Source organism: Gymnodraco acuticeps, unplaced genomic scaffold (genome assembly GCF_902827175.1).
Source record: "Gymnodraco acuticeps unplaced genomic scaffold, fGymAcu1.1, whole genome shotgun sequence".
Taxonomy (NCBI): Eukaryota; Metazoa; Chordata; class Actinopteri; order Perciformes; family Bathydraconidae; genus Gymnodraco; species Gymnodraco acuticeps.
In genome coordinates, this window is record NW_022990277.1 from 101,763 (window position 1) to 115,328 (window position 13,566).

Sequence of the window (13,566 nt, forward strand, 5' to 3'; positions counted from 1 at the left end):
TTCCCTCCATTTTTTTGAATATGTGGAAATCACCTGCGTAGTCTCTCCCAGCATACACGCGGTTTGATTGGCTCGCTTGTACTGGCAGATTTGCATAAACGGGATTTCATTGGCTGACGCCAGCTTCGAGCCTCAAAAGTTGAACATTGTTCAACTTTTGACGCCGATAGACGCTCGCGATGCTTGCAACGCCTTGCCATGCTACCCACAATGCAGTTCGGCGAAGTTTTAAAATATCCTACGTCACCCCATTCAAATGAATGGGCGAAGCGTTGAAAGCATTTTTTGACGCCTGTAGTGTATACGGGCCGTAAGGGATGAGCGGAGGTGTGTGCAGTGCTGTCCACACAATGCGTAATAATGGCCCTCCGTGGGCTTATTACGACCGTGGGTAGGAGGTACGTCTGAGACAGAGGAACAATCCATGCTGCCTAAACTGTTAACTGTGATGGTTATTCTCGTGTCCAGGAAAGAGAAGCTTAAAAAGGAGACTAAATGGAGTCTCTGAGATGTTTTCAAATTGGTACTTTAATTAATAAAAAGCGTGGTAAAGTCACAAACAGGATATTGTCCGACAGAAAAGCAGCTGTCTCTGGCCCTCGCTAGCAGAGAAAAGAGGCCGAACCCCTCAGGTTTCGTTGTTTATATAGCCTCTCCTGGCTCCTCCCTGGGGGCCGGCTCTCCGACTATTTAATGTCCGTTGTTACACATATCACAGTATACAGACATTGTACATTCAATATATATCTAAACACTCATTTTCTCCTCCTTAACTCTTTCATGACTTTCCATTCAACACATTCCAAACGCTGTAATCAACACTCCAAAAAATACAGGAAATCCTTCACAGCAATTTGGTTTCCGGTCGCTCCGAATGTTGTGACATGCTACCCACATCTGTAAACGATAACGCACTCAAATAAACTGTACCTTCATTTAATATCCAACAATAATAATATCTCGACGTCTATAGTTGTAGTGTTGAAATCAGTAGGTTTCGGTGTGCAACATCATATCATATCACTGCTAAATTCACATCTATAGGAAATGGTATATTAGCCTCATGCTAAATGCTAACCGGAGGTGAAGGATTTTCAGAATAAAAGTCTAACTGGTTGTGCACAAGAACTTCTGGTTTTTCAGTATAAAACAGCATTTAAACTAAAGGTACATTTAAGGTACATTATGCCATCAAAACATTGATTTGAATTTCTAACAAAACCCAACAAGTTTAAGGTAGACGGATTGAATAGTAAGCCTTGCTGTTTTATTAACCGATAAGTTAAAAAAAAACAGCCGGCTTAGGCAGCGAGCCATGCTGCCAAGTAACCAATAGGCTATTGGCAGCCGGCTTAACCGGGGAGCCTTGCTGCATATTATCTTCCATCTGTCCATCGAACACACGCGCCGCCATTCAGCGCGCCAACCTGCTCTGGATGTGCTGTGGTTGTCATGGTGACGAGCCACGCCAGAGCCCTCCAGACGCTGCATTTCACACAGGCTCTCATTATGTCGCGTTTAGGAGAAGGCTCGTAAACCGGACACCGAGGTGCGTTCACACTCAACACCCCTAAGGGATGAGCGGAGGTGTGTGCAGTGCTGACCACACTGTAATAATGGCACTCTTGTGCTCATTACGATCGTGTGTAGGAGGTAGGTTTGGGACAGAGGAGAAAATCCGAGCTGCCTAAAAACCAACAGGTTTTAAAGACATCCGGTTATGCAGCGAGCCATGCTGCCTATAACCGACAGGTTAGGGGCAGCCGGCTTACCCGGTGGGCCTTGCTGCTTATTATTATCCATCTGTCCATCGAACACACGCGTCGCCACTCTGAGTAATATTCTGAGAGCGCGCAACCTGCTCTGGATGTGCTGTGGTTGTCATGGTGACGAGCCACGTCAGAGGCCTCGTCGCCGTTGCCCGTGAAGCAAACCAAGAGGGGCCCGGACCGAAAAGCTGCGAGGGGGCCTCCACACGCTGCATCTCACACCGGCTCTCCTCCTGTCTCTGTTTAGGAGAAGGCTCGTAAACTGGACATTGAGGCGCGTTCATGCTCAAACCTGCTGAGGAATGAGCGGAGGTGTGTGCAGTGCTATTCACACAGTGCGTAATAACAGCCCTGGGCTCATTACGACCGTGTGTAGTAGGCACATCTGGGACAGAGGAAAAAAACCGTGCTGCCTGCTAACCGACAGGTTAGGAGCATCAGGTTTAAACGTCAAGCCCTGCTGTCTAATAACCGCTTGGTTAAATACAGCTGGCTTGTGCCACGAGCCCTGCTGCCTGCTGACTGACAGGTTACAGCCGGCTCCCCATGGTGATCCGTGAATGGAGGGGAAGGAGTCGCCTGACTGCTGCCTGCCACTGGGATCCCATAAATCAAGGGCTTGGTCCACAGAGTAAGACTCCCGGACTAGCCAATCATCCTCGGCCGCAGCAGCGAGAGCGTCCACTCTCCACTGTCTGTGGGCCAGAGGGAGACGGACACAATGAGTGCACGACACCTGGGGAGTGAGAGCCGCGTTTGCGTGCTCTAATCCCCGGCAGGACTCACACCGTGAGCTCCGGTCGTAACTCATACTGTATGTCGGGTTGACACCGGGCCCCCACCCTGTTTCCCCCGTCCGGAGGAGAAGGAGGATGGGGCCAGGGGGAAATGTTTGCTTTCTAGTAAACAGCTCTGAAAAGAGTTTGTGCCTGTACAGTGCTTCTGCAACGGAGTGCTGAAGAAAAGTGGGAGCAGATTGTAGGGACTACTTCCTATTTATACGGAAGTGAGCCCGGAGGTGGGGCCCACGTCATAGGTCGGCGTGGATTAAGTCTGTCAGTGCTGCACACGTGCAGTGGGATTACCCAATAGCGATAGCCTTAGAGGGCGAAGCCTTATACGAAATAGAACAGTGAATTACTTTAAAGACAATGTTTTTATTGATGTACCGTGTTTTACCGAACTCAATTAAATTCAATATAAATTACATTCATTACATTTGTCTGTAGTCGTTAGTGAGACAGGTGTTGCATTGGGAAAAAAAGACAGATCCAGCCGTATAAGGCACAGGGTTTATTTAAAAATCTATTCCTACATTTATAATACAGTTGTTGTAACAAAGAAAGCAGAAGTGCATTTCTTAAAAGTGCATCAGAAGAATATAAACAGCAGCAACAACAACAGGTTCATTTTTGGCAGATAATACATTCAGCATGTTAACATAACATGTGAGAGTAGAAAAAAGACAAACTGAGAATATAAAAAGGCACATATTTCAGCTGAAACTTAAAGAAATCCCCTAAATAATTCACACAATGAGGTTTGGAGAGAAACTTCAACTTAATATAACTTGGTCCTCTTTCACAATAAAACTCTAGAGGCCTGTACTACGAAGCAGGATTTTCGCTTAGCGAGGTAACTTCAGGGTTAACTCTGAGTTAGAGGTAACTTCAGGGTTAACTCTGAGTTAGAGGTAACTTCACGGAGCCTACACATGGCGGCGTGCGTTGCCGCTTCAACGCTTCTGCCCATTCACTTTGAATGGGGTGACGTCATGATTCGCCGAACTGCATTGTGGGAGCAAAGCGTAGCTTCTCTCGCGGTGCTCGCTGCAAAAGTAGAGCAATGTTCTACTTTTGCCACCTCGACGGAGGCGTCAGCCAATCAAATCCCGTGTATGCAAATCTGACATTACAAGCGCTAGCCAATCAAACCGCGTGTATGTTGGGAGAGCCAGACCGCAGTTATTTCCCATATGTCAAAAAATGGAGGAGAAAATTATCGTGGCGGTACTATATGACCAGTCCCTCTTTACATACAGGGATACAAACCGGAGGAGCCAGGCATGGGGGGAGGTGGCAGAGACAGTGGGTGAAACTGGTAGGTTTTCGCCTGTTTGGGGAGTTTATATCCAGTGTACTTCGTTTGAATGGACAGCTAGCAAGCATAGACAGTATATTTAGCCAGCATGGATGTAGCATGAATGCTTTGCTTTGTATTATCCGGGGCGGGACATTCATGTGATTGGTTGTTGGTCGCGTTGTTCGTAAAAAATCCCCAAGCTTCAGACACGCCCACCGCCAAGCGGTAACGCACGCCGCCGTGTGTAGGGGCCGTCAGGGTTGACTCCGGGTTAGAGAGGTAACTTCAGGGTTTATGATATCATGAACCTGTTAATGTACGCATTCAATCACTTGTTCTGTTAGCAGCTGTATTGACCTTGCAGGTGCAGCTCTGTGGCTTTTATCCTGGATAAAGTGTTTAAGTCATGGATGTTTAAAGTTAAAATTCTTCATATGTCTAATATTATAGTTTACTTTTCATTCAGGAAGTATGACGCTGCGCTGTCAGTACGCTTCTCCATGTTTATGATTGGTCAAATGTTGCTAACCCCGCCCCTTTCATGGGAACGCGCTCTCAGCTGGAGAGAGAAACCCTGGCTTGAGTTACCGAGTTGATAACCAGCGTCGTAGGACCGCTTAGCGAGATCTCGTTTGTTTTGGGTTAGGTAAGACGGATAACTCAAACATACCCAGGGTCTGTTGGACTGGATTCGTAGTACAGGCCTCAGGGCACTGCGGTGTAAAAACATGATTTACAGTTAAATAATCCCCAGAAATGTAAACGTATATTTACTACATTCATAAGGACATCAGTCAAATAACAAATTCAGAAATGACAAAACAATTATAAATTGAAAAAGAGTGCAAAAAAGTTATTGAAATTCCCTGAATGACACACAAATAAAGATGATTTAGGAAAAATAAAAAAAGACATCTGTTTTTACACAAACCCTGTAATAGGCGGTTCATTAAACTTCACTTCATCAGGAACATTTCTGACAGATTCAATCCTTGTTTTATCGTAGAAAGTGATGCATGTCTTTTTAAAAACACGTCAACTAACAAAACATGAGTTTCATGAAAATATATTCCATAAAAAGGCACGTCTTTACTTTAGCAAGAGTTTTCCCAGCAGAAACATGCATGTCTCTCTAAAATAATAAAACTATAATAAAGACAAAAGTAATACTCAAATATTTTTTAAGTTAAAGTGAATTAAATCTACTTTCCCCAAAATGTCAGTGCTTGGGGAAACTCACTACAAACCCACAGAGAAGACCCTTAACTTTATTCATGATTACAACAATCTCAGATCTGACAAAGTGTTTCTTCTCATCTACGATATTAAAGTGACTCAAGGCTCAGATTGATGTCAAACCATTGGCATGAATATTCATTCAAACTGGTTTTGTACCCGTCAGCTCATTCAGACTGCTAATTAAAACATTATATTGGAAGAGAAATATGCTATTATTATTATTATTTGAATAGCTGCAACCTGAACAACATTTTTTTTAAAGTAACACCTGTTCAATCTTTGCCAGAGTGGAGCTGACAAGCTGGTTCTTTAGATGTGAACTAATTCTGTCAAATTTAAGTTGATCGATTAAAACCCCTTCCTCTTTACCTTCATGTTATTTTTAAGGAAACGCTTTTCATTGAAATCTTTCTTGTTTTTAACTATTTTTCAAAACACATATTACAATTTTTTTATAAATAGATTCCCTTTAAGATAATCCCTTAAATAACGCTGCTGTCAAAATACCTTTAACTTAATTATCTTCTTTTTAATATATTGTTTCAGGATATTTTACAGCTTCGTGTTTGAATGTGATCAAACTGAAGTGGATTCATTCCTCTGGGAACATCCGTCTAGAACGAGCTTCAAGTATTTAGACGTTTTTTTTAACTTTAGGAGCATGTTTCAGACCGATGAGGTGTGTGGAAAAGAGGTTAGGTTCTTTTCATCTTTGGGGAAGTTTTACAGCAGGAGCCACAGATGTGGAGTAACTCTTGTTTAACATCAACATAATTCTAACTGGTCCCTCAGAAAGGCTTTTGAAGGTCTGCACCAGGTGAGGACCTGAATGTCCTCTCACTCAGGAAACTCAGGTTGTTCACACACCTTTTCATCAGATGTAACGCTAACTCTGGACTGGCCTCAGTGGCTCCTCTGAAGGATCTCTAACAGGACCGTTTGTCCCGTTAGACGATAGGTTGATCTCCTCTTCTCCCTTCAGAGCAGAATCTGCAGCAGAGAAGATAAAAACATATATTACATAAAGTCAACTTTGATACAACCCAGAAATGTTATTTATAACCCAAACCAAACATGTCCATGTTGGTAGTGTGTGTTAGTTATTGACTGAATGTTCTTCAGCAGGAATGAATGTGTGATTGACAGATGAACCCTGAGGACCATCAGACTCTCATCAGCAGTCTGACTGATACTTTTATTTATACTATGTTCACTTCTCATTCAGGTAGTTCTCTATTTTCACTGCTGTAAATGAATCACACATTCAGTCGTATGGTATCATCGTTTATATATTGATGTTTGTGGGTTCAATAAATCAACCTGATGTAAACACTAACACAATGAAGCACATCTGAGAAGACACAGAGACAACACTCTGGTGTCTGCTAATTAAAAATAAATACAAATTATGTTTTTAACTCACCTTTATTGTGGAGTATTTTGATGCGCTTTGCAAATACAAGCAAAGCCAGAACTGCAGCAAGATTTACAGCTCCCAAAACGAATGAAGTGATGCCAACAATAAGCATGGTCCCTGAGCTGTCCTCACTCTCTTTCTCTGAAAAACATCATTCAAAAATATAAATGTAACTTTAAATGTTCAGGACAACATCACTAAGGACATCTAAGGCTGGAGCCACACGGGAAAATGTCTTCCGTCCACACGCACGGTACACAGACCGCTGGACCCACTGGAGACGCTGTAGTACATATGCCGGACCTGTAAGTGGTGCTGTACTTCCGCCACAAAGTACACCAAAAGCAGCGAAGAAGACCGAGCATGGTTGCCATGGTCGCCCTTCTGTTTATTTTCCCCGGTGGATTTACCAACATGTAGTGCAGCGGTGGGGAGAGAGGCAGCGCTCTGGCTGTTTCGGCGGCCTCTGTTTCTCTCTTATCTCCCTCCCGGCGAGCGTGTGCTCCTGCTGTAAAAGGCAGGTGCACCGCACCCACTGTCACTAACTCTGAGCCTGGCTCCCGAGCAGAACGTTAGATGAAAAACACCCACCTCTCGGCCTCTTCCAAGGGACGAGGGAACTGTGCGGGGGGGGGGGGGGGGGGGGGGTCTGCTGGAGGCTCCCGCTACCGGGACCTGGCTCGAAATTAACACTCGGAACACTGTTGTTGGCGAAACACATCAGCGGTGGCGCGGGGGTGGGCAGGAGAGGCGGGGCTATGGCGTATAGGACCACGGACATACACACAGAGCCGTTTGACCCCGCAGAGCGTTCCGTCCGCAGATCTACCCACCTTGGGACCCGTTATCGTTTTCTGCGTTTCCCTGTTGGCCTTGTGTGGCCGAACCGTCTATATGATAGAGAACTGTAGCGGATACGACCGGTTCCGTCTCCGTGTGGCTAGGTCATAAATCTTCTCAAGCTAAATTACACACATGAACATTTGAAATCACTTCATATAAACTCATCTCACCACTGACGTGCACAGAGATCTGAGCAGAGACCCAATGCTTGATGTCCTCCTGAGAGACCACACAGAGGTAGTGGTCTGTCCTGGTCACATTAACGCTGAGAGAGATGAAGACGTGGTCTTTCTCTGGGACTCGTTCCTCCTCAGCTTGGAGTCTGTTTCCATCTCCGCTCTGCCACTCTGCTTTAGTGTTTAGAGAAGCACCAGGAACCTCACACTGCAGAAGGGCCCGGTCTGCTGTGGTATTGAGAATCATAACGCGCGGCTTTGGAGTTGCAGCTGTGAACAGGTGGAACATAAAAACGTATGTTATGTAAAAATTTAACATGACCAGAGGGAGGGTAAACCTGTTCTTACCCGACGTGGCAGATGCTACAGCTACAAGCTAACAGCCATAAGAACTCTGGTATTGTAATCATCAAACAACATAATAAATTAGATGTTTATAGCGTCACAATGTATCTTTCCACAATGAAATGAACTTGACGAAGCCGACGATGTTTACGTTTAGTATTAAATTCTTAAGGGTCGTTCAAAAGGGCCGGTCAAATGCAGCGTCTTTTGCTGCCACAAACACAAGACGCACGTACGTCCAACAAAAGTACTCACCAACATCCAGCTCAAAGTAGAATGTCTGAGGACGCTGCAGACGTGAAAAATAACAGGTGTAGTTTCCGCTGTCGGCTGCTGTCGTGTTTCTGATGAGGATGGAGACGTTGCCGTTCTTCAGTTCGTAGAGAACATTTGAGACTCGTCCTTTGAACTGCTCACTCTGACCTGGAAGACCGTTATTGTTGTAATGGAGGCTGGCATCATACTTGAAAACCTCGTTCTGAGTTTCTCCTCGAGGACCGACCTTCCTCCATTCAAAGTAATCTCTTTCAGCGTCCCTGCCGATAGATACTGGTAATAAAGCATCTCTACTTTCTGGAACAACCACTCTGACAGCACCTGGAAGATAAAGCACATTTTCATCATTATTGTATAAGCCAATTAGCTCTCATGGATGTAAGTAGAAACCAATATCTGTTGACTCAGAGGTTCTGTGGGAAGGCTAATGGACAACAAGAACGGGAAAATAAATGAACTGATTCGATATGTGCAACAATGCTGTAAACAGAGCAACACCTGAGCGGCTGATCATCTTTAAGACTGAAGTAAAGACATCAGAGGTATCATTACTGCAGCAATGCATTGGAAGTCTAAGAGAACACAGTTAAAAAAATGCATTACATGAAATTAAAAGGGGAAAAGTAGTTTGTAGATTATTAAAACATCTCCTATTACCTGGGTTAAAATAAAAAATAACTTCAATATTGACTTAAAAAAAAAAATATATATATATCGACAGAGGTGGGACTTCAGAGGTAAATGGTGTACTTTTCCTCCACTACATGTATTTAATCCCTTCAGTTACTTCACAGATCTGGATGAATGATGGTAAATCTAACCAAGTGTTGAATCAGACTTTAGTTCCACCTGGAGTAAATCCACCAGCTACCCTGCAGTATACAAAGCCATTAAAACTAGCTGCACCTTCACCAGCTTTGAGAACACTTTCATGATCAATCATTATAAAACATATATATATATTATTCTGAAATGGACCAATCTGCACAATGAATACTTTTACTGTCTTTCACTATATTTTGATGAGAATACTTTTCTACTTTCACTTGAGGAACATTTTGAATACAGGACTTTTACTGTAAGAGAGTATTCCTACACTCTGGTACTTCTACTTTTACTCAAGTACTTCTACTTTTACTCAAGCACAAGATCTGAGTACTTCTACTTTTACTCAAGTACACGATCTGAGTACTTCTACTTTTACTCAAGTACAAGATCTGTGTACTTCTACTTTTACTCAAGAACAAGATCTGAGTACTTCTACTTTTACTCAAGTACACGATCTGAGTACTTCTCCAAAAATAGGTGATTAAAAAGGCTCGTAGAAACTGGACTTGAATTAAAGAAATGCCAAAAAACAAGTTACAACTACTACAACGGGTAATTATTCATAAATATGTATCGATAATCATTAATAAATACTGATTTTATCATGCAGCATTACGACCCTCCATTAATCACAGTAGTGAAGAAAAGCAGGGTCGCCATCTTAGCAGCTGCTGCTGTTTTAACATGAAGAGAGAGATCGAAAGTAAAAACCTGCAGTAACTTCTTTAAAACATCCATGTTTATAACACAGACACATGAAGCTGTTTATAAAGTCACCACAACATCAACACAGCTCCTCTATACAATAAAACCAAGCCTGGCATTTAGATGAAATAACTTTAACAGCACTTTTCTACTTCAGTAATGACAACAAGAAGTTATGGGACACTTTGATAGCTCTTTAAAATTAGCTCTAATAACGATAACACACATTATAATGAATATGCACACATGTATAAGATCATTAATTTATAAGAGAGACGTCAACACTTCGCTGTAACTATTGTGCTTTAAACAATTAAGCTTTTTAAGTTTGAATCTTTAGCTAGGAGCTAAGCTAGTTAGCTACCGTTAGCTTCACTTGAATGAATGAATTCTGTTGCTAACGTTAGCATTAGCTTTAGCATAACAAAGCAGTTGAGAGCAGCTTCTTACCGGCTTCCTGTCCCAGTGTAACTCCACATGTCAGCAGGAAGAGAAGCTGAAGACTGACATCAAACATGTGTTCCCTCTGGAACAACATTAGTTTACAGAGAGTACACTTAGCTCACAGTGAATAACTATATTTGAAGTTGTGTGGTAGTACTATGAACCTTACGTTATTTCTGGTACGTAGCCTACTACGCAGAGGCTTCTGTACTGCGTATTACGTAACTTGATTGCTGTGTCAGGCTGTGGGTGGGTGTCATGGGTGAAGAAGTTAATGGCGGATTGAAAGTGCATATACCGCCACCTACTGTACAAGAGTGTGTGTCACCACGTCATCCTATCACCACTTGTGGAAGTATACCACTTTCAAAATACTCCAAGGTGAGTTCAAAACATAATTTGTATTTATTTTTAATTTGCAGATTCCAACAAAGCAGATGTATCCAGAGTGTTGTCTCTGTGTCTTCTCAGATGTGCTTCATTGTGTTAGTGTTTACATCAGGTTGATTTATTGACCCCACAAATATCAATATATAAACGATGAAAAGTGCAACACCCTCACCTGAGTCCTGCTGGAGGAGACGGCGGAGAGCGGCCCATACTAATCATAATAATAACAATGGGACCTGTAAATAAAGAACAGACATCACATCAAACATGTACCGAAGCAGGACCAGAGTACATCGACTTCTTCACATTCTGCTTCATATAGTCCCATTATTCTTAATTTATACAATTCCTTTAACTGAAAAATACAGTTTGATATCACAGAGCCATCAAACATGATCAGTGAGACCAATACAATGACCCCAACATAAAAACATGGGTCTTTAATCTACTTTAAAAGCTCCAATGGGAAGCTGCTCCATAGAAACAGAAAGCAGCCTCCCCAGATCTCTGTGAATATAAGGTTACACTGAACGTCTACTTTGTGTATTCATACAGCACATTTCAACACAAGGCACCTCAAAGGGCTTTATAAAAGAAAGACATTAAGAAACACATTATAACATGTCAATTAGGGGAGGCTGTGGCGCAGTGGACTAGTGTGTTGGTGTTGGGATCAGGGCAGCACAGGTTCAAACCCCACTGCAGTCAGCATGTCGTTGTGTCCCTGAGACACTTCACCCCAAATTGCTCCTGTGGATTGTCCATATATAGGAACTCTGCACGATGTTTTCAAGTATGATGCCGGTGTTGTGTCACATTATGCCTCCCCGTCATGAAATGCCCCCCTTGTCACGGGAACGCGCATTTCTAAATGACACGTTTACACCTCTAAATGACACGTTAACACCATAGGTTTACACCTTAAAACGATGTTTAAAACGAAAAGTAAACGTTCAGGGTTTTTATTAATGGTAATTTTCAGACTGTGAGTTGTTTAGTGGTAGCTCATAGTCTTGATTCTTCTGGTTTAACTTTTCGCTCCGTATTTGAGGTGTCGAAATTCGTTCGTCACTTCCTTTTCAGTTTGTTTTTTTAAATGTTTTTTTTTATCATTATTGTTACGTCCTGTCTGTATAAACGTGCTTTAAAATGTATTGTTTCATTTTACATAGTTGTCATCTAATAATCTAAATATGTTTACAAATGTTACATAGTCTTTGTCAGCATATATGCTATGCGTACAAAATAAAAGTGTGACATTCATGAAACTTGCTCCATTTATTGGTACCAGTCCTAGAACCATACCCTGAAAAATGCTTGAGGGTGGGATTCATAGAAACCTCTTTTTTTTTGGGGGGGGGGGGCATTTTATGACAGGCCTAGCCATCACAATATGCCCCCCCTTGCTATCTTACAAAATAAAAGTGTCACATTCATGAAACTTGCTCCATTTATTGGTACCAGTCCTAGAACCATACCCTGAAAAATGCTTGAGGGTGGGATTCATAGAAACCTCTTTTGGTGGGGGGGGGGGGCATTTTATGACAGGCCTGGCCATCACAATATGCCCCCCCCTTGCTATCTTACAAAATTAAAGTGTGACATTCATGAAACTTTCTCCATTTATTGGTACCAGTCCTAGAACCATACTCTGAAAAATGCTTGAGGGTGGGATTCATATAAACCTCTTTTGGTGGGGGGGGACATTTTATGACAGGCCTGGCCATCACAATATGCCCCCCCTTGCTATCTTACAAAATAAAAGTGTCACATTCATGAAACTTGCTCCATTTATTGGTACCAGTCCTAGAACCATACCCTGAAAAATGCTTGAGGGTGGGATTAATAGAAACCTCTTTTGGTGGGGGAGGGGAATTTTATGACAGGCCAAACAATAGTTGCATTGGTTGAAATGACAGTGGACAGTTAATGATGGTTCCTTCGGGGCATTATGTGCATCCAGGGCACAAGTACGGTTGATCAACTGGCGGCCTTTGTACACATTGGTGGTGGTACCACTGCTGACAAATGTCACAGCAAATCTGAGAAAACAATAAATACTTGTTATGTAAGGTATGCATTATGGGATTTTGTTATGATAATAGAATATCTCTAATGTATTTCCCACTAACATTCTAACCATTCCTTCAATAATCGAAATCTTTCAAAAACATAAATGTTGTGTTATGAGAAAGAAATACATTTTCAACAAAAATGTATGGAAAAACAAGCAAACCATTAATCCTTTATCAGTTAATGCTGAAGATGCCAAATATAGTAGCAATTACCAACGCAAATGTTATGTTGATAAAGTCTGGAAACATATTTCTGCTAATTTTCTTTATTTGTAATGTGCATATTGTGATGGCCAGGCCTGTCATAAAATTCCCCCCCCACCAAAAGAGGTTTCTATGAATCCCACCCTCAAGCATTTTTCAGGGTATGGTTCTAGGACTGGTACCAATAAATGGAGCAAGTTTCATGAATGTGACACTTTTATTTTGTAAGATAGCAAGGGGGGGCATATTGTGATGGCCAGGCCTGTCATAAAATGCCCCCCCCCACCAAAAGAGGTTTCTATGAATCCCACCCTCAAGCATTTTTCAGGGTATGGTTCTAGGACTGGTACCAATAAATGGAGCAAGTTTCATGAATGTCACACTTTTATTTTGTACGCATAGCATATATGCTGACAAAGACTATGTAACATTTGTAAACATATTTAGATTATTAGATGACAACTATGTAAAATTAAACAATACATTTTAAAGCACGTTTATACAGACAGGACGTAACAATAATGATAAAAAAAACATTTAAAAAAACAAACTGAAAAGGAAGTGACGAACGAATTTCGACACCTCATATACGGAGCGAAAAGTTAAACCAGAAGAATCAAGACTATGAGCTACCACTAAACAACTCACAGTCTGAAAATTACCATTAATAAAAACCCTGAACGTTTACTTTTCGTTTTAAACATCGTTTTAAGGTGTAAACCTATGGTGTTAACGTGTCATTTAGAGGTGTAAACGTGTCATTTAGAAATGCG

General features: G+C 42.0%; 1 protein-coding gene across 1 annotated transcript; it reads right to left on the bottom strand.

Annotated features, from left to right (window-relative positions):
• Positions 1-5,537: 5,537 nt before the first annotated feature.
• Positions 5,538-10,355, bottom strand: LOC117549638 (CD276 antigen homolog). Its single transcript, XM_034221692.1, has 5 exons — positions 10,131-10,355; positions 8,127-8,468; positions 7,521-7,796; positions 6,514-6,648; positions 5,538-6,080 (listed from the first exon to the last, which is right to left on the bottom strand). The coding sequence occupies exons 1-5, from the start codon at positions 10,216-10,218 to the stop codon at positions 5,977-5,979; spliced, it is 945 nt and encodes a 314-aa protein (XP_034077583.1). The 5' UTR covers positions 10,219-10,355; the 3' UTR covers positions 5,538-5,976.
• Between the last annotated feature and the right edge of the window lie 3,211 nt (positions 10,356-13,566).

Bases quoted from the DNA above. Each gene is read 5' to 3' on its own strand.
- LOC117549638 (XM_034221692.1), bottom strand. From the start codon at position 10,218: ATGTTGTTCCAGAGGGAACACATGTTTGATGTCAGTCTTCAGCTTCTC. The intron at 8,469-10,130 runs GTAAGAAGCTGC...TTTATCTTCCAG, and splicing joins TACACTGGGACAGGAAGCCG to GTGCTGTCAGAGTGGTTGTT. The intron at 6,081-6,513 runs GTGAGTTAAAAA...TCTCTGCTGCAG, and splicing joins CAAAATACTCCACAATAAAG to ATTCTGCTCTGAAGGGAGAA.